Source organism: Synchiropus splendidus, chromosome 16 (genome assembly GCF_027744825.2).
Source record: "Synchiropus splendidus isolate RoL2022-P1 chromosome 16, RoL_Sspl_1.0, whole genome shotgun sequence".
In the NCBI taxonomy this organism is placed as follows: Eukaryota; Metazoa; Chordata; class Actinopteri; order Syngnathiformes; family Callionymidae; genus Synchiropus; species Synchiropus splendidus.
This window is the reverse complement of record NC_071349.1, coordinates 11,673,807-11,697,959: the sequence shown is the minus strand read 5'-3', so window position 1 is coordinate 11,697,959 and position 24,153 is coordinate 11,673,807. Positions and strand designations below refer to the sequence as shown.

General features: G+C 41.6%; 1 protein-coding gene across 1 annotated transcript in view; it reads right to left on the bottom strand.

The window, feature by feature from the left end:
* LOC128747859 (uncharacterized protein C14orf132-like) overlaps nucleotides 1–18,287 on the bottom strand; it is a 32,532-nt gene extending 14,245 nt beyond the window's left edge. Inside the window, exon 1 of the mRNA XM_053846077.1 lies at nucleotides 18,028–18,287. Coding sequence (XP_053702052.1) covers nucleotides 18,028–18,054 — 27 coding nt within the window. The 5' untranslated portion in view covers nucleotides 18,055–18,287. The remainder of the gene's footprint in view (nucleotides 1–18,027) is intronic.
* Nucleotides 18,288–24,153: the final 5,866 nt, after the last annotated feature.

Here is a 24,153-nt window from a genome sequence, read left to right as displayed (position 1 = left end):
TAGGAACGTGTTTTTCTCTCGTACGAACATCATAATTATCTCATAGAATGTGTTTTTTTTTCTCGTACGAACGTGATAATTATCTCATAGAACGTGTTTTTTTGTCGTACGAACGTGATAATTATCTCATAGATGTGTTTTTTTCTCGTACGAACGTGATAATTATCTCATAGAACGTGTTTTTTTCTCGTACGAACGTGATAATTATCTCATAGAACGTGTTTTTTTCTTGTACGAACGTGATAATTATCTCATAGAATGTGTTTTTTTTCTCGTACGAACGTGATAATTATCTCATAGAACGTGTTTTTTTCTCGTACGAACGTGATAATTATATCATAGAACGTGTTTTTTTCTCGTACGAACGTGATATTTATCTCATAGAACGTGTTTTTTTCTCGCACGAACGTGATAATTATCTCATAGAACGTGTTTTTTTCTCGTACGAACGTGATAATTATCTCATAGAACGTGTTTTTTTCTCGTACGAACGTGATAAATATCTCGTAGGAATGTGTTTTTTTCTCGTACGAACGTGATAAATATCTCGTAGGAACGTGTTTTTTTCTCGTACGAACGTGATAATTATATCATAGGAACATTTTTTTTTTTCTCGTACGAACGTGATAATTATTTCATAGGAACGTTTTTTTTCTCGTACGAACGTGATAATTATATCATAGGAACGTTTTTTTTCTCGTACGAACGTGATAATTATCTCATAGATGTGTTTTTTTCTCGTACGAACGTGATAATTATATCATAGAATGTGTTTTTTTCTCGTACGAACGTGATAAATATCTCGTAGGAACGTGTTTTTTGCTCGTACGAATGTAATAAATATCTTGTATGAACGAGGTTCCGTAGTGAACAACCCACTGGATCTTGGGAGTTCAAAACCTGAGGCATTTGTGAAGAAACTTGTGAAGTACTGACTCCCAGTTTCTCCCACCCAGCGTCTGCAGACCAGTGGCACTTTGTGAATCATCATTAGCGGAGATAATGAACATGACAAATGGAGATGTTGCACAAATCACTCTCAGGTTCAGCCACTCAGGAAATGAAATCCTCTCATTGAAGAAAAAAAGCAAGGACGGAATCTCTTATTTTTGCTATTAGGCCACCAGAGGTTTATCAAATTCACTCTCTCTGTCACCATTTGTCCGGCAAGTAATGAACGAATGTCATGTCAGCTGTTCGATACGCTGGCACATGCTCTCCATTTGGAGGAGGAAGGAGACGCGTTCGCTGCCGCGGGGAAGCTCCAGTGTTACGGACGAAGATGAATGGCTTGCGCATGACGAACTGTACTTGAAAGCTACAGGGCATTCCACCATCAAGTCACTCTCATGTTGGACATGAGATTTATCTTTACATAACTGATGCGCGTAAAGAAAACCAAACAGCATCTAAATAACGATTTTACAAGATGAATTAGCACTTTGTGAATTCTAAAATTGAAATATTTTATTCAACTAAAAATATGTATTTGATGAAATGTAGAAAACAATAAAATTAAATAAAAATATCTGTTAGTGTCTAAATATTTTTAAATCCAGTTCCCTGGGCTAAATAAATCTCAGCTCAATAGATGCCATGTATTGTTCCATTGCTTACAAGTTGAGCGAGAGGATTTGTTAGTTCAACAGTTTTGCCAGTGGCTGTAAAGAAAAAAGGACAGAGGAAAAAAAACCCCTTCAATTTAATGAGAATTTTTCACTATGATACATAACATGGAGAAATAACTAATATGTAATCATGCCATGTAGGTGGCTTAAAAAAATGTATTAATTATCGTTTGTTTTATTTTATACAAGTTTATTTATTCTTTTAATGCAGCATTTAAATGTTGCTATTACTAGCAAGGGGAGTGGAAAAAAACAGATAGGAAAAAATAAAATAAAAACCTAAACAAAAATTAATTGAATGATGAAAAAAAAGTACTATTTCTGACCTGACGAGGGCCACATGCATGCAGGCAAAGGGCTGCATGTGGGCCCCAGGCCACACTTTGCCCACCTCTGCCCTGGACCTTCTGATAGCGTCAAGTCAGTTTCTGCAAAGGAAGCCGTCTTAATAATTGAGCTTTCATTGGTCATTTTTCTTCACTCATTTTAAGTTTTTCAGCCACAAAACAGTGCGGCATGCACAGATCATTGTATATGTTTATCAGTGTGTTGACCTCCTAAAAAAAAGAAAAAAACTTAACATGTTATGATAAGAATTAATCCATTCTAAATATGTTTTATTACGCCTGCAGTATGGAAAGAAGTCTGCAGGGTTAGTGAGGCTTCAGGCAAGCATGTGACCTGAGGCTGCTCTCTCATTGGTTTCTTTTCGTACCAGAGAAGGACTGAACAATTTCAGGGAGGTTGCACTGACTTTGGAGCTAAGCTAAAGGCTGTAAGTGTCTTATTAGCATGAAAAGATATTACAAATAAAACCTGTCACCCTGGTTGAGCTGGAGCTCCACCCCCCCCCATGTAAAAGTTGCGTGTTTGTGCGAGCGTGGAGCAGATTTGTCTGCTATTGAACGCACATTTCTCTCTGATGAACAAATCAATTCCTCAAAGGCGTTGTTGCGCCGCGTGTCGCTCCGCCTGCAGTCAGAACAAACACTGTTACTGTCAAATATAAATCACACAAAGCGTGTTTCAATCCCTCCGGGCTTCCGGCTGCGCTTGTTGTTTTCACGTCAACTTCCACGTTTAAAAGCGCTTCTCTAATTATTCTGCTGGAGCCGTGCGCGCGTGCGTGTGCGTGTGTGTGTTTGTGTGTGTGTGTCAGTCCGCTGCCGACATTGTCATTCTGAAGGAGAGACGTGATTAATTACCCTTCCACTGAAGCTCTGAAGTCCAATTTCAAAGTATATATTAGTTCTAAGCCAGTTTCAGGCCATTTAGACAAAATTAAATTAAGTTCTTTCTCAGTCAAAAGCAGCTATGAATACTAAATCATTGTCCCGCAATGCTTTGCAGATGAATTCCACTCCCGTAATTGGACCGTAATTGGGGCAGCTCAAGGACGATTCGGGAGAACAGATGAAAGTATTTCAATTGTTTTTTTGGCAGCGTCTGCGGGTTTGAGATCATATGTTGGTGGAGGTTACAGTCTTCCTTCCATGAAACATGAGCATGTGAATGTGTGTGCTGCTGCTGCTGCTGCGGCGGGTGCATCGCTGCAGGTTAGCATGTTAGTGTGCGTCTCCTCCTGTGGGATGATGAGATGGGTGGGCGTCTTTGTCACATGTGTGTCATGCTGCCCTACTTTCAGTGTTTGAAAACCTCTGCGGGATGATGGCATCAATTCAGTTTTTAAAAGCGTGCAGCGACTGTAAAACCTGGAGAAAAAACCCCATCTATTTTAAAGCAATTTTATTTACCAGAGCAACTGCAGAACAGTGTTGAACTGCATTGCAATTTCTCACCCAAAAGTCGATTTATTTTAGTGAATGGATTGTGTGAGGAGCGGCAATAGGGCATTGTTGTGCGGGAAGAAACCAAATAATCCCGCCACATCCATATGGTAATCCAGATTTCCACCAAAATATACTCCATTCCTTGTCCCATTATCAACTTGTCCTGACAATCTAACTGCAATTCGTTGTGAAACTTTTGTGTACTTTTGTCAAATAGACAGGCCAACACATACAGCACATTCTCACTGCTGAGGCAGGTCAACTTTGTGGGTCGTTCCCGTGTTTACACCCACACCAGGAAACCTTGCAATACATGCGACATGCGTATGTATCGGTAAAGTTAGTCCAACACAGCAGTGACTATGTGAGGGAGTGGTGACATGTTAGCTGAAATCTCCTCTTCACTGGAGAAGGTGAGTTTGAGAGAATCTCGAGGCAGAATCTCACTCCATCATAGAGTAGGGCTGGGAATTGATGAGATCATGTCAGTTTTTGTGTGAGTGTAAACCATTAAAAACTTCTTGAATGCTTTACTATGTTGCACAAAGGTCAAGGAAACATGCAAATCTGTCCTGACAACAGCAACAGTCCGCACAACAGCTCCATGCTAACAGACATGCTAGCTCTTAGCTCGAGGAGAGTGTCCAGTGTCACTGAAACATGGAACTCTTTCATCACAATACCAGGATGTTGAAGGGATTCTATCAACATAAAGACACATCGTCTTTTCAAACAAAGCAAAGACGCAAAGGCTTTACATTCTCTTCCAACTCAAACTCTTGCTCAGCGCAGCGATGACAGCAACAGCAGCGACTAGAGTCGGACGTCACAGTCAGTAACCAAATGAGCTTTTCTTCAAGATTCAGACAGTTTTTAACTGGTTCTATCCGCAGTATAAGGTGCCAAAGACGGTCGTCGAAATATGAGAGGAGAGCTGGACAGAAAAACATAACCTCCTTGGCGGAGATAATAAAAGCTGTCTGCACTCCGCAGCACCCTCCTTAAGTAGTTCCTGAATCAGCCATGCAGGTTGGTGTTTTGCTCCCCATTTGCCGTATCGAGCAGTCGGCTTTAATGCCGTTACATTTAAATGGCGCTCGCAGGAGACCCGACATGTACTCGCCCGAGACACCTACCATCCGTGTTCCGAACACAGACCTGTCGCACCAACTTGTGTGACCAAGTCTTTTGAGCATCTTTTGCTGTGGCTGTCCTGGGATTGTGTTTTCTGACTGCAGACCAGTCTTCAACACCACTAGTAAAGGCAGGGATGAGCAGACCGCACCTCTTTGGACCCTCATGGGATCAGGGACTTACCAACAAACACGGATCAAACTCCTTTACAAAAACATGAAAATCCGCCATCTATTGCAGCTCAGTAAAAAGAAGCTTTTTCGTCTTGTTGAAATCTGGAACTCTCTGAATCTGATAAGACTGTTCCCACTTAAAATAAACTCCTCATAAATCCTAGTTTGGACAGCAGCAAACCCTGGTTTCATTTCTGAAGACGCCCATCCCCCCCGAGATGCCTTTGAAAAACAAGCCTAACAATACATCAGCATCTGTGAATCATCTAAGACCCACTGTGGAGTGTCGATTCATCAGCGGGACATTAAAGCGCGAGGTGACAGTCAGACTTTTTTTTCATATCCAAACGCATAACAGACAGAATCGCTCAGCACTTGTGAAGAATCCTACATGGACTTGCCATGAATCAAATGTGTTGTAATTCTTTTTGGCGACAATATCATTGCGTTTTCTTTGTTTTTTCTTAGAAGTACATCAGCAGCAAAGAAATTCAGCCGTCCATTTGTAACCTGCATTAATGTTCGCATATGACACAAATGAGCTGTCAGAGAGAAATAATTGAGATGTAATGGAGGAGGCATGTCACATCATCCAAACTAATGCGACGCTGTATCGATGATGCTGTCAGGAGCCAATGACAACATACTGGGACTGTCCCCGAAACCTTAAAAGCTGATTTAAACAATCCAATAATGACCTTTTGTTCTCTCGGGGCAACAATGCTTCTTGGAAAATGAAGGCGATATCACCTCAAGCTTCTGGTGAGGAAGGATAAGGAGGCAAATCTGGACAGTTTTGTCTGATGTAGAGCGGCTTTCTTTTCAAGCTGCAGTCCTTTTTTTTTTAACAGTTTCATTTGTCTTGTGTTGATTTTAGATAACATACAGGAATCATTGTGGCTACTAGATGGCACTGTACTACTGTATTTGTCTTCAAACAACTACAGCCAGCTCTCGGTTTTCGAACGTCCCAGACTTCGAACAAATCGGAGTTCGAACAAAAATTTAGAAATTTTTTTGCTTCTGATCTCCAACGAAAATCCAGAAATTGAACGCCTCCGAAAAAAGCCGGAAAAAACATAACACGCGCGGTCCGACCAGCTGACCCATAATGCTCTTTGTTATTGTGTATAATGCGCACTCCAGGGTTTGATGTCCTGTTGTGGGCTGGAGCTGGGACAGGGATGAGGCGAGTCTGGGACAGAGCGTGACTTGGTTTATGACTTTGTCACAGCCAAACTGCACAGAAGCGCACATTCAGAGCTGGACACGCACCGGGCACCTCTTCACTTCTGGAGAGACCTCACTCACTCGGCAACCCCTCCCACATGCAGCGGCCACACACATAGAGGAACAGCGCACCTGCAGCAGACACTCTACATTCACTCCTACAAAAGACTATTTTAAGGCTTGGAATGCATGATTTCTTTTTCCATTCATTGTAAGGGAAAAATCGATTCAGATTTCGAACAAATCACTTCTCTAACGGCCGTCTGGAACAGATTGTGGAGGAGAACCGAGGTTGGCTTGTACTTTAAAAAAACACTAATCGTATTTAAACTGAGGGCGCCATCTACTGAGCTCTGAAACTGAGGACGCTGTTTTATGAAACCTCAGCTACCCATCACTCGCCACTTTTGGAGAGGAGTGTGGTGTTTGGACATTCTCCTTCCCAAGTGCTGACAGTAAAACCCAACATCAGGCCAATATGGTGCCCATTTCACAGCCCATAGAGCGAGCAATGGAGGTAGATCTGTGTGCCATTTCCCAGGCAGTTGGTCTCTGCCAAGTCCACTTCATGTCTTCAGCTAGCAATGCTATGTGAGGGGTGTTAGGGCCCCGCTTGAACAGCAGTTGTTGGGCCCATGCCTGGCTTGCATGGATCCAAAAAGGCCGCTCCTTCTGGGGGTTGAATGGATGCCAATAGTCTGGTGGCTAGGAGTGGTCCTCATCCCGTCCTCATCTTGTTGGGTCCCGGAAGCCTGGGCAGGTTCTGCAGAATTTCTCTTATAGTCACGTGTGGCCCATTTACAGTAGCTGGCTATCTGGAATGGATCTACCTAGACATGGTAGTAGATCCGTTCTAGCAAGTGACCATGAACGATCGATGACCTCTATGTACGAATGAACTATCAAACACTGGAAATAGCTGCGACGCCAATAACTAACCCGCCGAAAAGTTTCCCTCCAACATGCTAATGTGCCCAAAAAGTGCATTCTCATCCTATAAATGACCGAGATCGTTCCTCATCTCTGCCTTTATCTCAAATTGTTTGCAATTTCCTGCTTCCATTTAAATCACACCGGAGTAGCTGTAGTGTTTACCAGCTCATGAACTCAGATTGCATTTGCATTTTTCTCCCTCTGCGTTCAGGGCAGATAGCGCCCGCGCTACTCCTCCGATCACATTAGGCTGCAGCGCTATTCATCTCAGTATTTACCACAAATCATAGATCTATTTTAGTCAGACGTATTAATACAAGTTGCTGCTTTGGAAGTATATCAGGGTGGGTGGAGGATAGATTATTTATGTATGAATACATAATTCATACCTGCTGAATAGAGGAGGCCGTGTTATATAGGAGGCATCCGGCAGTTACAGGGTCTGGTATATCAGGGAAAGATTTTATTATTTCATACTTGCTGTCACCATCAATTAAGCCTGTGTTTCATTCTTCTCTGGCGATACTTCAACATGTAACTGCTCACTTCAGGTGCAGCGAGTTCGTCTTCTGTTGTCCTTCAAATTGGCCAGAAACTACGACGTGTCAGACTGAGATGGCTCTTTACGTGAGTGTTGCGGGAGGAAAAATAACTATCCGTCGTGATGAAGTCGCAACCTGAAACAGTGGTGATATTAGCTCTACTTGCATGTTGTGTGACACACATTGGTTGCATAAAAATATCATGCCGATGGGGACAAATGCCTCCACTATTACATTATTATTATTATTATTATTAATTACACTATTACTATTTGTCAAAACATGAATAAAAATTTAGACTTAGATAAAATTGACAGACTTTTCACAATATTAACATGAAGGTGCTTCTGTAATGACAAAGTACCATGACAAGCTTCTAGGGTCAAAGAAGGCGAGTTATCGGTTCAAATTTTGGTTCTTTTTCAGTTCAGAATATGTCCTCCTCTCTCTGTATTACAGTAGTCATTGTGCTGCCATTGTCCCTCGGAATGTTCTGGCCATCATCCAACAAACCACAATTCTGATCATTCACTTGAAAGAGCTGTTCAAAAGACATGATTCGTTCCCCAGCCTATAAAAAAATACTATTATCAAAGTCAGCGTAAGGAATATGCCTTTTTTTAATGGATGTTTTATCTTGTCACAGAGATCTACTTTCTTCTATACTTGCACTGCACTGACCAGAATCCCTGCATATGGGTTCCGGGAAAGAGAAACAGCAAAAAGTGTAGTGTTTTCTCCATAAAATGAAATGTTAAATCATCTTTACTGAACAATGTTTGAAATGTGGAGTGTCTGCAGCTCATTCCTCCACAACGCACTTGTGTTTTTTTGTTTTGTTTTCTTCACGTGTCACTGAGTCCTGATGTCAGCCACTTATCTATCCATGCTTGTGACTTCCCTTGAGTTATCACCTGCGTTGACACGGAGTCACTGCACACATGATGGGAACAAACCTCTTTGGTTTGGCCAGAAGTTCAAACACCATAACACAAACGATCAAAGATCCTGACTGAGTCACAACCCTTTCTCCCTTCATAGGAAAAATGAGTGAATGAATTTGAGACCAGTGTTGTTTCAATACAGATGAGAAACAAGTTTTGAGAAAGGACATCATAGTTGCAGTCACTGTGACACTGAAGACAAATTAAAAATGGCTGTGTTTAATTTCAGCACAACAAGAGTAACATAATGAGAGTTGCGTGTGGCACAAAGGTTAGTGCCAGTACAGTGTCGATTTTTAAATTAAAACAGCCTTCTACCTCAGAGAATGTCAAAGCTTTAGCTGAAAAATATTAAGGATGTTCACGTTGGATGTTAAAGTGTGACAGATCATGAACTTGGATAAGAGGCCTAACTTATCATCAGCCAACAGAAGAGTTCATGAAGAACTTTAAAGAAGAGAAAAACAAGAGGAATTAATGCAAGAAGTAAAGGTACCCCACACTATGTTTGGAGAGGTAACTTGTGTGAGGACCTTACTTATCCTTGATCATACGATCCTCAACAGTCCAGTCCTTCTGGGACCCTAAGCCATGTCTCCAATCTGGCTGTTTTCAGGGCTGAGTATCAACTGTGGCTGCTTTGGCTGCCTTGTCCGTGTTTTCCTTTTTTGGGGATCAATAACCCCCAATTTTTGACTTTCATTTCTGACTTGACTTTCATCCAAATTTCTGCTTGGTTCATGACCTGCAGTCACACAGGTGGTGGTAAGCTAGTGTACATCTGTAGCCACAGTTGTCTGATGCACTGCCAAATCAGACCTCTATTCACACACATGACAGGACGCAAGTTTTTGGGCCACTGGTGGTTTCACCATGCCCTGGAGAATCCAATAGCCACAGAGCACAGAGCTTTCTTCTAGACCCCAAGAAGCTCAAGCATGTCTTGTACAGTGAATTTTGGGGATCAAACCCCCTCTACTGACTTTCTAAGCATCATCATAGAGTTCCCTTGCTGGGATTTCTCCATCTCGGCTTTTATTTTCCCAGCAGAGGAGGAGAAATCCCAGTTGTTTTTGTCAACATGAAGTGACTCGCAATGTCAGCACTTCCTTACAGTCGAGCAGGACTCTTTTAAGGTAGAGTTAAGCCAAGAAAGCTCTGTCTTCCACCTGTCCCCCCCCACAAAAAAACGGCAACACCAATGACACCCAATGGAGGGTGTGGATTTCCAGAGCAGGCCCCTCAACCCTAAGGGAACCCTGGCTCTGTCTTCCACACCACTTAAGAACATTCAATTTCCCCCTGACTCAGGAATTTCAGGCATTCCCAACTTGGGCAGGCATCAAGATTTGCGGGAACCACTGCAGCTGACTACCAATAGATTATCATGTGGCAGATTTTTCCACCAGTCCCAATAAAGGAATTCCTGGTTAGAACCAGGTTTGCCCTATGGTACCTTTTTTAGTCTTTGGGATTGGCAAGCTAAGAGGCACCAAGTTAAAGTTGAAATATGAAGGCAGCACTTTGGGTTGTGCTGAAAAATAATAACAGTATTTACAAACTGAACGCAGTATATGGCAGATATGGAGTTCAACGTGTTGGTATTGCAGTGCATTTCCTGGCTGAGGCTCAGGCCTGCTCATGCTTGCCCAGTTATCTCCTCCAGCTCTATCAAGGCAGGGATCTCATCCCCACACAGAGGAAAGCACAGATCGCCAACAGTGATCAGTGCTAAATGAACATTCTCATCTCCTCCTGGTTGGCTCCCATGGCCTCCCACGGCATGAAGATTTTCATTTTCCCGAGACAAGCTCCAGGCTTGCACATTTAACACAACCACCTGCAGCGGCGTCGAGCCTCCAAACCACCAGCCACAGCGAGAGAACACAAAGCGCCGCTGCTTTGATTACGGGCGGGACACATAAACTCACTCGTCCGAAGTGAGACTCCGGCGACGTCGCCATGCATGTTGATGAAACACCTTCATAAAATGCCTTTAAATGTGCAGACGACCCCACTTAAAAGGGCCACCTCTCCTTCAACACAGAGGACACAAACACCACGATCTCGCTGCCGATTCCTCATGCTCCAATGTAAAACCCCGAGAAATAAGAAGGAGCCGAGCCCCTTCTTGTCAAGCTGCTAAAAATAGATGGAAGTGGGAACTATGGATTCCTCCTCTTTTCATCTATTGCATTGATTTTTTTCATGCATGTTCAGCTGCTTCTAATTGACTGGAGGGAATTGTTATTTTCTTCATGCAATCACAGCATTACAAGGTCAAAAGAAATTCCACGAAGGACGTTCACTTTCACTGCGGTCCAAATCGGGAACGCAGAGAACGACAAGATGAATTAGATCCCCTAACTCTTCCTCTATCAGGAGCGGGAGGTTTTCTTCTGAAAGTCTGCGCGCGGAGAATGGAGGGCGCGATAACGTGATTTATATAATTGAATTTCTTATGAAGGCGAGAACAAAGATGATCTCGATACAGGCCTTCTGGCAGTCAAGAAAAAAAGCGTTTAATAAGAAATTATTCTCATCTGTGAACCAGTCAACCCTCATTTCCATATTTGGGGGTTCAGAGCACTCGCTGGTCCTCAGAATGATTCACAGTTGACTCATCCAAATGTTCTTTGAAACAAACTACTTAAGCTCTGACAGGTGGTGTTTGACCTGGGAGTTGCAACAGCAAGTCTGAAACTATACTAGTGCAGCATTAGATTCACACATCCTCACTCCAATGGCGCAACGTACTGACCTTGGGAAAGTTGACTTTTGTGTCCTATACTGACGCCGAAGGCAGCCTTCAGCGTCATATGTTGACGCATTAGGTGTACCGAATTAGAAGTCACTGTTTTTTTCATAGATTGACCATGGATGCGATTTATACTCTGGAGCAACTTGTGTGTGAAATTATTAACATGCTATCATATCATTTCACATGTTATGTTTACACTAAACCGCAAGAGGGCACTGTTGGCATCTGTTGATAATTTCAACATTGACGGTAACTTATAAAAACAACTGAGAAGGGCTGAACAAAAATGGCACCTAAAAGAAAACTATATTCTGCAGATTACAAGCTGCAAGTAGTGAAATACAAGTGACATCCGACTTACGACCGGGATCGGTTCTGACCAACCGGTCCTAAGTCAGATTGGATGTAAGTCGAATGCCATTCAAAATGGCTGACGCAAGGCTTATATGTACGACTGTAGTGATAGATCGGCGTGTGAGATGCTGGGATACTGAGCTGCCATAACTGTGGTACGCGATGTCGTGCTGCTACGTGCTGCGGTGCCAGACATTGAATAAAAAAAAAAGAAGTACTGTAAGTACGGGCGGATGTAAGTTGAGCAGATTGTAAGTCGGATGTTACTTGTATGCAGCCGAAAACGGTAATCGAGCAGCAGAAAGAAAGTTTGGAGTTAGCGAGAAACTTGTAAGGGATTGGCGGAAAGCGGAGGTCACTCTTATGGAAAGCAAGAAAACAAAAAAACGTCGCATCTTCTACCTCCGGAGTTGGCGGAGTTGTTTAAAAGTGACACAGAGGATGAAGATTTCATTGGATTTTGTGATTTGGAGTGACACTGATGGTTTGCTAAACTTGTTAGCATGTTCTTTATGCCATAGTTATCTGAATAACTTTAATATGTTACGTTAACATACCAGGCACGTCCTCAGTTCAGTAGCGTTAGCATACCGTACACTTACTCAGTATGTTGTTCTCTGTTCTATTTTTATTTTGTCAAGCTGCTGGTGTTGAATTTTATCAAATAAATTTCCCCCAAAGAATCCAACTTATACTCCAGTGCGACTTATATATGTCTTTTCCTTCTTTATCATGCATTTTATGGCTGGTGCGACTTGTTCTGCGGCGTATCCTGATGTCGAGGGCAGATAAAAAAAAAAAGAGGTTGGGGCTAGGTAAGCCATGGGATGGCGCTCCATTCGTTCTATATGTGACTACTTTTCCACTTGGGTTAGCGACACAGGGAAGGGAATCCATTGACTCGCCTATGTGTACGCGTCAACATGCAATGCTGGTGGCTGTCTTTGGCATCCCAGCGTCAACATGTTCCACCATGGGAGCGAGGATGGTTTGTAATGGTAAAGATGCTGTACCTGGCCACACATGTTAGTGCTTGGGTTTAACTGCAGAAAATTGATTTTAAAAAACTTCCAAAAAAACAGCTAAATAATGCTGGAACAGTAGGTTAAAAAAAACAAAATAACATGCAAAATATTTGACTTTAGTGGCAAAATCGAAGTTCCACGTGATGGTCATGTCAATGTGCCACACCTTGGGAGTGAGACTGTGTTGGATCAGCAGGTGGTAAACCAGATTTTAACGCTAACAATGGCACTGATGCTGGAAAAGCAACCAACTGAAAAGGGTGATAAAATAGTACTTCAGCTCCTATTGAAACCCTGACGTCAACAGAGGCTCTTTATTCGGCTTTGACTGAGATGGGAGTCCAATAAAAGCGTGACTCCCTGTGACCCTGGTTCCAGCGAAGGGAAGCTAAATGATCACCCTGCTGTTTTTCCACTCCTCGGACTCTCCAGTGCTGTATAGCGCCTGGCTTTGCTCTGGGTATTAAACATGAACCAGCTCAACCTGATGAGTGCACTACTTTTAAGTAATTAACCACAGAGGATTTAATTAATTTGATCATTTTCGCTCGCTTGACAGCCTTGGGTCCCTTACGTGCTTTAAATACACACTGACTTTTTTTGGGTGCGTGTCTGGTCAGCTGCCGAGGCGGCTCTGACAGAAGACAGATTGGTGTGTTCTTGGCGATGCTGTCAGCGGCTGCCTCCGCCCTCATCCTCTCCCTCGCTCTGCCCTCTCTGACACCAGACGTGATGAACAACCCTGGCAGGTAGAATGAGTCATCGCGGCGGCTACACCGAATTAGGGGATGAGGAATAAGATGCGCTGATGGCCTGTCATGAAACCACAAGCGTGCCATGCCGTTCGTTTCTTTGAATCTAATGATTGTTTTTACAAACGGAGACAAAATATCCAGACGTTTTTTTTCCCCGCTCTCACGCTGGTGACCTTTTTATTTCCAAGGCTCCAGCCTATTCTGCAGCTCAAAGCCATGTAACAAATGCGCCATAATTATGTATCAGCCACAGCAATGAATCTGTTTTACGGTTATTAATGACATTCTTACTGCTGCTTATCTAGCGGAAGCCCATGTTTACCCATTAAAAGCCTTATGCATGATCAGGGACGAATGAGAAGGTGTTGTAAACAAACAATAATTACTGTTTTTGTTTGTGTTTTGGGAGATTACAGGTCCATATTTTTCTTTCTAACCTGGACTGTGCCTTTGGTAGTCATAGTTTCAAGTATAAACATAGCGCTACGTGCATGCATTTCAACTGCATCTTATTTTATTTGGAGTGTTGCAGTCAAAAGATTAAAATTTTTAATCTCAATTAATCGCACTGAAGATGACTTAACTCGCGATATATGGAAGATGCTGACCTTCCTTTAAGTTACATTTAGAGCAGATAAAAATGAGTGATTCATTTGCCATTATTCGTGAGTTAACTCAGCTTTAGAGCGATTAATTGAGATTAAAATGTTGAATCTATTGAGTTTGTGAAAAAAAAAATCAGGGAAAACTGTTTTAAATTCTGCTCAAAGTTTGATTTACAAACAATTTTGTAGTTTCAAGAACAAAATAATTTGAAAAAATAAAATTGAAAATGTACATTTAATATGTTTTTCATGTTTGCTTTTGCTATATAAGCCATTAATTACAAACAAACAAATGTATTCAGACAAAAAGATATGCATCTTTTATCAAGCGGTTAAGAGGATTGTAGGACCACAAACGACAAATACTTATTTCTCACCCAGCATCGCGGGTTCACGCTGCAGAAGTCAGTCATGGACACATAGAACATGTTGCAACTACAAAGTGGCAGTGAAGCTTCAATGATTTCAGCTGACAGAGTTACACTAAGATGAATGGCCGGGCTAAAAATGAGCCATTGAGAAGTTGATCTTAAGAAATTCTGATGTATTTGTCTTTCCTAAGTCGCCTCCAAAGTCAGATCAATACTCGGAGGATGTTGTCTGGAACGAGCCGGGAACAATATCAGATGAAGTGAATGTACCAGAAAGCTCACATGGGTATTACCTAACTTATCTGTCCCCCAAAACAAGAGTCAGCGCACACTTTTATATTTCATGAACATTTACTGACACTAAAATGAAGTCTGACTCTGGAGGGAAATCTGACTGTACGTCTTGTCTAACTGCAAAAATGCAGTCTTCGAAGTGCTTCAGAGCTTGAATGATGGATCATGCAGCCCATAATAACCTGCGAGGAGTGTGTATTTGTGTCAGAAAATGTGGGTCAGTGCTCAAACTTCTACCAGCTTAGAAACTACACTGTTAATATGCTGGAGAGCAAGACAGACTTCTTGTGAGGGGATCATGAGGTTTCATGAAACAGTGTCCTAATTTTTACCGCTCAGTAGGTGGCACTCTGGGTTTATTGGTAATATGAGGTGTCACTGAAATGGATGTTCGGACCCATAGATAAAAGTGCCATCTAGTGGCCTCTGAACATGTCACAGTGTTTCATGAAACCTAGTGATAGGCTGATGATGTTTCATGAAACAGTGTCCTCATTTTTACAGCGCAGTAGGTGGCGCTCTGAGTTTATTGGTAATATGAGGTGTCACTGAAACGGATGTTCGGACCTATAGATCAAAGTGCCATCTAGTGGCCTCTGAACATGAGCACGGTGTTTCATGAAGCCTAGTGATAGGCTGATGATGTTTCATGAAACAGTGTCCTCATTTTTAGATCGCACATGCCTTAAAAAGGTGTTCATGGCTGAAGATTGCAGAGCAGTGAGCGCCATCTATTGGCTTTAAAAATGAGGATTCATGAAACCTGATCAGCCGAGGTTTTGCCTGTCAGCGGGTGCCACACCTTCACCCTCACTAGTCACGCCTACATCACCCGTCATTCATGAACCCCATTGGCATCACCCTCTCACCCACATGGCATCTCCGTCTGTCTCTCCTCTCCACATGTCCAACCAACCCGTTTCGTCTCCCATTAAAACACAGTCCATATATAAAATTCAAGATAAAAACACAATACAATTATACAATCCTGTTATTATAAACTACAAGTTCTAACTACTTTTTAATGGCTTTCCATTTGCGGCTAATTCTGGTGCAGACCATCAGGCAAGAATACAATTAAGTTAATCTCCCTTTATGCACTTAAGACTCTCAAAACATTTTTTCCTCACGAGATTTCTGGTTGTTTATTTAGTTAATATTTGTCTCCTCTTTGTTTTATAGCTTTTTATTTCCCTCTTAAAATCGTTTTAAATTCAATCACTGCTGGCCTTTGACTGATTCATTCGATGCTTGAGGTCAAATATTTCTAGGAAATAATAAAAAGCTCACTATTCATGTCACCAAAACTTCAGTAGTTGAATAAATACACCTGTATATACAACTGTGCTTTTCATGCTAATATTCTGAGCTGGTCAATTTGCAATACTTCTATGCTGCGTTCGCCTGTCAGTCAACCCGCTGCTAAAGCTGCACACCTTATATGATAGATTGAATGTGACCACGTTAATCTACCATAAACGCGGCGCTCATTTCAACGCTCGTCCTTGTCAAACCAGAGCATGAAATACTGACGAAAGACACTGCGGTTCAAAGCTGGATTTTATTTACTACAAAGGTCAGAGAGAATGTAGACGGAGGGGTTTTACTCCCTAATCGTCGCACAATTCCAGGCTTGTATCAGATGTCTGGAAAGTGAAGGGAGCCACGCGTTTATTGACGCCTCCAGTGTCCTTGCTGGAACCGTCTTTGGAAAGGTTTATTAAAGCTACTGGGTCCATTTTGACCTGGACTGTGATGTAGCGCTGCCTCGGAGCACCAGTTTGTCACAGACGTAAACATTATGAGATACACCGATCTGTTTGTATCTCCGTCTGGTTTTCACCGGTTCATTTGTTCCGCAACATTCAAGGATCACTCCTTTTAAATTTGGAAAAGAGTGATCGTCCTAGTAGCGTGACCATCCTACAAAAAACGTTGGACGACCACTTCACATCAAAGGACACATCAAAGGACACAAACTTTCACACCATATTTTGAGCAATTCAAATATATATAAATCTTCAAAACATCATTACGACAGCAATTTACACAATCTCATTTATATTTATAGTCTCTTTACAGCACTTTCATCAGACATGTCACTATACTGAGTCGGGTAATCGTAAAATCATCGCTAGCTGCAGCCCTAGATGTTTCCATTCACTTGATGGAGAAACCAAAATACGAACGACACCTTTAATAAACTGCATGATGGATCCTTACTCCTCTTCATGCGACTCAACGCTGACCTCCTTTTGAGGCTCACACGCCCCCAATAATCTCTGACTTCTTCATAATCCAGACAGATGCTGAGAAATAATAATAAAAAAAACAGACCTCTGCCGGTTTCCTGCTTCTGTTGCCTTCCCAATGTCATCAGATGGACTCGGCTAATATAAAATAGCCGGAGTAGAGGTGGGTTGTGAGGTCATCTCACTATGCTGTTTAAATATCAGACTTCATCATTATATGGGGAAAAAGAAAATGCAGAGCAACACAGCAATTTTCAGCCAGAGGTGTCCAACTCTATCAGACGGTGAAGTCAAGGAGGAATTTTCTGCAATATAAGTTTAGCTCAAAAACTGTTATAATAGTTAGAAAGGTATGGTGAGTTAAGGGCCTTAAAATATGGCAGCGTGTGCTTTGTGTGGCCCACTGACCTTGGGTTTGACAATGTTTATATAAACATTGCCCCCAGTCAGAATTTTATCAGCCTGGACTGTGTTTTTTTTTTCGTGAGAGAAAAAGCATTGAAAGCTGAATCTATTCAATGGAGGAATATTTTAATAATATTTGACAAATAATAGTTCAATATTTTATATTTTACTATTATGATTTATTAATATTTTAATAAATCTGCATTTTAGAGTGCAGGTACACATCCAGCAGTCATTACTTTGATCAAATAAAGACAGCAAATAGTATATCAAACTGAAAACAATGCTTTAAAATTTCAACAGATTCAGACCCAACTGTGTGGTTGACATGTTTTCACCTGGACAAACAACGCTTCCAACACATTAAACAAGAGCCATGTCCTCAAACGGGACAACATTTAAACACCAGGGTAATGATTCAATTCAGGTCTTAGTAGCCAGCTGACATGTTGCTCATGAATAGAGTGGAGGCAACAGCAGTAGGGACGGAGCAGAAGACGGACAGGATGGATAAAAACATCAGCTCCATGACCAAATGTTGCATCTCCACTGTGAAGTTGAGGTTAATAGAGAGTGACATCATAAGTACGGCACCAAAACAACCAAATGCACTTGACAGATCTGATGGTGTCGGTTTTAAATCTCCATTGTTAAGATTTATTTCACGTTTCTAAATCTAGACTCCTCTTATTTTAAAGTTAACTTGAGCTCCACTTCAGAAAAACAATGATGTCACTCTTTAAAAAAACAAAGTACGACAGTAATTCATGGACCAGCCACACCCCACTCATCCAAGGATTTGATCTCCTGAAAGTTAACTGTTGGGTTTACCTGAGCAGCCATGAAAGAGAGATCCATTCTGGCTCCGGATGTGGACACAGGAGAGGAACAGAAGTGCGTGCTCTTTTCTCCCAAGTCTCCTTCAGATCATCTGTTCGGGCTCCCGCTGCTGTCAGAGTTTGTGGACTTCACGTGAGCAGCATGCTGGGGATGGATGGAGAATCGAGGCGCCAGGATGGAGAAGAACGGAGGAGTGAGAGGAAACACGGCGGAGATGAGGATGGAGGAGACGACGGAGAAGAGTGTCACATTAAACCAGAACACACCCCCTCGTCTCTCTCTCTCTCTCTCTCTCTCTCACTCACTTGCTCACTCTCTTGCCTCTCAGCCATATCTTTCTCTCCCTCATGGCTTCCACTCTTTGTTCACACCATTCTATTCGCGGTCATCAGGTCTCGTCGCTCACCTCGAAGATGGAATTGGTGATCACAATAAACCAGCCTCAGCTGAGTGTGAACGCGACGTCTTGTGTGGGTTCCTTTTCAGAGCTCCACTTTCCTCCCACAGCTGAAAACCACAACATTGGGAGGGATTTTTCAGAAATGGTCAAAAAATGGAATATGATTTTGAAAACCTTTATTTGTGTCGTGATATTTTATAAACACCGGTAAAGAGGACATAACTAGCCACATCTTTGCACTTGTTCATGTCTGTCGTTGACATATTTGTGAGCTTCTTCGTCTTCTTCTTGAAAACTGAGCCTCAATTCTGATTGTTGGTTCTTCCAGTAGGACACAGTTCCAACATGAAGAAGTCCAAGTCATTTAAAAAATTATATACTTTCAAGTGTAAATATAATAAATCATGACTAGTAAAATATACTTAACTATTGATGCTTTTACAAAGACTTACTGATAAACTGTTCTTCTTATTATAGAAATATTAAAAATATTAAAGTGAGAATTGTCACATATTGCCACAATATTGTCACAGTATTAAAACATCAAAAACATACGCAGAGAAAAAGTGTTTGTCATGAAAATAATTTGACCAGTTAAAGCAGTACGAATGATAACTTTCCTAAATTTCGTAATATTTCATGGCTCTTTTGACTCCACTCCCTTCCACAAACTCCGGCATCACTGCCTCCTCCGAGAGCAACACTACAGGCCACACTCATTGAAAATGTGTGACCTAAAATTAATGATGCATTTTTGAATTAACTCCGCAGAATAATGGAGGCTGATGTTATTCTCCGGAGAGTTCCTTTAAAAGGCCAATTAACAAGCTCCACTCCCAGCTAGAGGATTGTTTTCCTGCGTTGACCTGATGCCATTTATTCCTCAGTTCAAAACAACAAAAGACAAAGTGAGTTTACATTCAGTTGCCAATGAATAACCCATTTTTTATGACTGTCATCTAAAGTAAACTGTTATTGTTCCAGGTTGGGGTGAAACTCAGGCCTGCCAACTCATTCTATTACTTGTCATGTACATGCTGCTATAGCGACCAATGGACACGTCAATGTTTGATCGCGGCAATAGAACAGAACAGACGGCATTAAACAAACAGGCGTCTGAAAACTGAGAAATTGATGGTGATGAAAGGGAGCAATGGTAAATAGGTGGACATAGGTGGCCTCCAAGAATAAAACGACAAAATGGCACTTGCACTTCCTGTTCAGGGAGTGTCATTTATGGATAGGTTGATATCAGGTGATAATAGCTACTGGTGCATCCCACGATTTGAGTCAGTGTGTAACCACTACTGTAAACACAGCTACTGCTAGCGTAAATGCTAATATAAACACAGCTACTGCTAGCGTAAATGCTAATATAAACACAGCTACTGGTAGCGTAAATGCTAATGTAAACACAGCTACTGCTAGCGTAAATGCTAATGTAAACACAGCTACTTATAGGGTAAATGCTAATGTAAACACAGCTACTGCTAGCATAAATGCTAATATAAACACAGCTACTTATAGTGTAAATGCTAATGTAAACACAGCTACTTATAGTGTAAATGCTAATGTAAACACAGTTACTGGTAGCTTAAATGCTAATGAAAACACAGCTCCTGGTAGCGTAAATGCTAATGTAAACACTGCTACTAGTAGCTTAAATGCTAACTTAAACACAGCTACTGGTACCTTAAATGCTAATGTAAACACAGCTACTTGTAGTGTAAATGCTAATGTAAAGACAGTTACTGGTAGTGTAAATGCTAATGTAAACACAGTTACTGGTAGCTTAAATGCTAATGTTATCACAGCTACTGGTAGCGTAAATGCTAATGTGAACACAGCCACTGGTAGCATAAATGCTAATGTAAACACAGTTCCTGGTAGCTTAAATACTAATGTAAACACAGCTACCGGTAGCTTAAATGCTAATGTTATCACAGCTACTGGTAGCTTAAATGCTAATGTAAACACAGCTACTTCTAGTGTAAAGGCTAATGTCAAAGAGTCAAGAAAAGTACTTGTAGTTGATGAAAAGTACTCACTGCTACTGCAATTACTGAATCATTTACACTGTATTTCAACGAATTAAATGATTCAGAGGCACAGGCTTTTTGAAAAGTACCACTCTTAAACAGCGTTTCAAATTTGTGAGAGATGAATCCTCAGACATTTTCCTTGCTGGTGCCGTTTGTGCCAAACTTGTGTTTCGGATGGTTAAACAGAACCGCAGACATGCAGAGGATGAGTCAGATTTCCAAGATCAGCAAATCGCACTTGTCGCTGAGCCGGCAAACAAAACATCAAATCGGATTGTTCTGACGCAGAAGTTCACTTCAGTCCTGCTGTCTTGGGTTTTTTTTTTTTTTTTTTATACTAACAACTCTGTTCAACTCCATTACATCATCTGTTCGTCAGAAACAATGGATGGATCTGCAGTTCAGCTCAGTCCAGTGTGGGTGTGTGTCTACCTTGTGTAACTGTATTTGTGGGGCGCAATTGATAGAAATGAACATTTTACTTTTGTGGGCACCATAAGCCTCAGTCTGAGGACTAAAACGTCGAAATAACTGGGTCATTATACCTTGGTTTAAGTTTGGTTTGGTCTCCTGGTTAAGTTTAGCCATTTGTTTTGGATGGTTAGGCTGAGGGTGAGAAGCTGGGGAAAGGGTGATGCCGATGAGAGGTCCCCATAAAATAGGAATCGAAACGTGTGTGTGTGTGTGTGTGTGTGTGTGGTGCTATGGGTTTATAAATATTAAATCATTAAATCACCATCTTCGGAGATGTTCACCTCCTCTGACACGTCCGCCTCCTCCTCATCTCTCCTCCTCCACAGTCTGTGATACACTATAGCTGCTCTTCATCAGTCTCCCAGAGCCACATATGAAAAAGGTGCCGCTCACTTATAAAAATATGTATTTATTGGTCTCAGGTCTTCATTGGAGCATCGCGGCTTGCTGAAAACTGTGACCAACTATGAACCAACCGTGTCATTTTCTGGATATTATTTTGAACAAATGAAGTCACTTTTTTCTTGTAAAAGCATTGTTGTTTCAAGACATTAAATTGAAGACATTATTTTTTTTTTTAGAGAAACGTTCAAATCCTTTCAAAGGAAATTATGAAGGAAACAAAACGAATATTTTAAGTATATTTTACCAATATTTAAGTACAGGAGATGAACTACCGGTATTCATGTTTCATTCTTATGTTTGACATGTTTTCCAGTGAGCGTTAATTTATGGGAATCCCACCTTTGTGCTGTGTTCTATATCAGGCTGGAACTTTATTCATTTATTCCAGGCGAGAATATTGAATCAATCTGAATAACAGATGAATAAACTTTCTTTTGGAGGGAAAATTCTTCACCGCACCTTGTTATGAAAAGTGATGTCATCCATCATGAAGGAGTAGAAATGTGTTTTAAGTAAGGAAACGAAACAAAACACAAAACTTCAGGTTACAAGTGCCGAGTACTTCCATCCTGATGTTGAGGCTTATGTGGTCAGCTTCTGCTTAAATGAAATCATGATATTTTAGACATCAAAATGCGATTAATCGCGATTAATTCATCATAAACCCGTCAATTATTTTATTATTTTCAATTGACCCGTGGTCCTACATTATGGCAGTGGCCCAGGATCACTTTGAAGCAAAGGAGGAAGTGGAAACGCAGCCATGTCCTTGAGTCAACGATGGGGCCATTCGACTGAGCAGCGGGGGGCCGTTGAGACCCTGAACCCCACGTTGAGCCAACACAACAGAGTTTAAACATGAGCAATGATGAGGCGAGGTGTACGAAGAGAAGACGAAAATACAGGCGGCAGCAACTCAACAGTTCATCATTAAATATGGAGGCTGACCGGGCACTAGCTTGCTGCTACCTCGGTGACAGGCATAAAATGTGCACGTCCTTGTTTAAAGTGTTTCAACAGAGAGAAAATACGGCCCAGGTGAAAAGGGATCTGATGGAAAAGCAGCTGAGCAGCAAAGGTTTAAGATGAATTGCCCAAAAGTTCCACCACACAAAGGCACAGTTGCTTCCAGGTCCAGCATCTGTGTAGATGCCACTACAATCGAAGAAACGCTTAGTGTGCTTGCTCCTTTTAATGTAGCCACAGTGGAGCTGTCAGGGGGAAAATAAAGTGTTTGGCTCAAAGGTCATTCCCGTGCGGGGAAATGCTGTACTGCGCGTAATGCATCTGGGGTTAACACGCAGCCTGCAACTCCACCAAACGTGGAAAACATGAGGGGAAGAGCCAGATTCTGTCTAGAGAAGGTGTTGAAGAATGAATGTTCAGTCTAGAGCTGCAAACAGCTAATAAACTTGGAAAAATAATGTTGAAATCGTCGTAACTACTTCTATTATTATTGTTTATTTTTTATGTATTTTTATTATTTTATTTTACTTTTTAATTAATTTATTTATTATACTTTTTTTTTTTGTTCATTACTGCACTTTCCTAGTTGGTTTGATCCTCACTGACGTTGGCAATAAGGTTTGTCTGTGACTGCTGAGTGGAAACACAACAAGGAGGGTTACATCTGAAAATCTTCACTGTCAAAATGGCCATTTTGTTACCTTTTTCGCTCAGGAGAAACAGTCTGGTACATTGAAGTATAACACAGCTAATAGATGTATAAAAAAAAGAAAACTAAAATGATAAAAAAATTGTGAATTACAATGTACTTCCATCAACACTTGGATGATCGCCACCAAATGGTGAACTGTTGAGTTGCTGGAGACTAAAAAGAAATTAAACGCATAAACGCTCTTCTTCTTCTTCCAGAAGAACTGGAATGAAGAAAAAACTTTTCTGTTTTAAAGAAAATGGGCTACTACTCGGGGTCTCATGCTATTTGTCTAACAGTGTTTGACACAAGAAAGACAGGTGAGAACCTCAACCCTGCCTTTTATTTCTACAGGCGTCCAGACATTGTTTCTCCTCCTGTTCAGGACCATTGCCTCCCACCTCATGGAGGAGCCCAGTGGGACTCAAAAGAATGGCCTCCCTGCTGCATCCACCTGAGAGCAGCCACTCTGCATCCACGACTGCAGAAAGTATTTAACTCTGTGTGCTGAACTGCGACACCATTTCTGTGTTCCTCTGTGTTGTGGAACCCTGTGGTTTCCTGTATGCGATGGATGCCTCTGAACAAATCCCAGACGATGGATCCTTTTCAATCTTCGGAAGCTTTTGCCATAATTTGGTGGGTGACAGCTGGGTGTCAGAAACCATGAATAACATTAGCGCTGTCAAAAACCCCCCCTTAATCAATCAACGTCCCCAGAATCAAGCAGAAGGATTGTATCTGTCTCGCACACACTCGGATGAACATTAGCCTTCATTGGGAATAAAATACACACATCTCGGCTGCGCTTTTGTGAGGGCGCCTTTTCACATCCACCTCAGCTCTCATCCTTCAACAAAGCAGGTTTTTAATATTGAATCCTTCCTGGATTGGACTGTCAATTCCTCGTGTCAGTGTTTGCTCATGTGTGACCCAGGAGGATGCCGTCTCTAAACACCACTAGTGTGTTCTCCACAGCGTTTCTTGGCTCCGTTTCCTTTATCTTTCATCTCCAATTTTGGATCTGAGACTCACGCTCCGCATCTGCTCCGGCCGTATAAATGCGTTTCAACCTCATCAGGGTCCAAAATGGAAATGGCCGCCCTGGCTGTGTCTTTGTGAGTGCGGCTGCTGTTTGC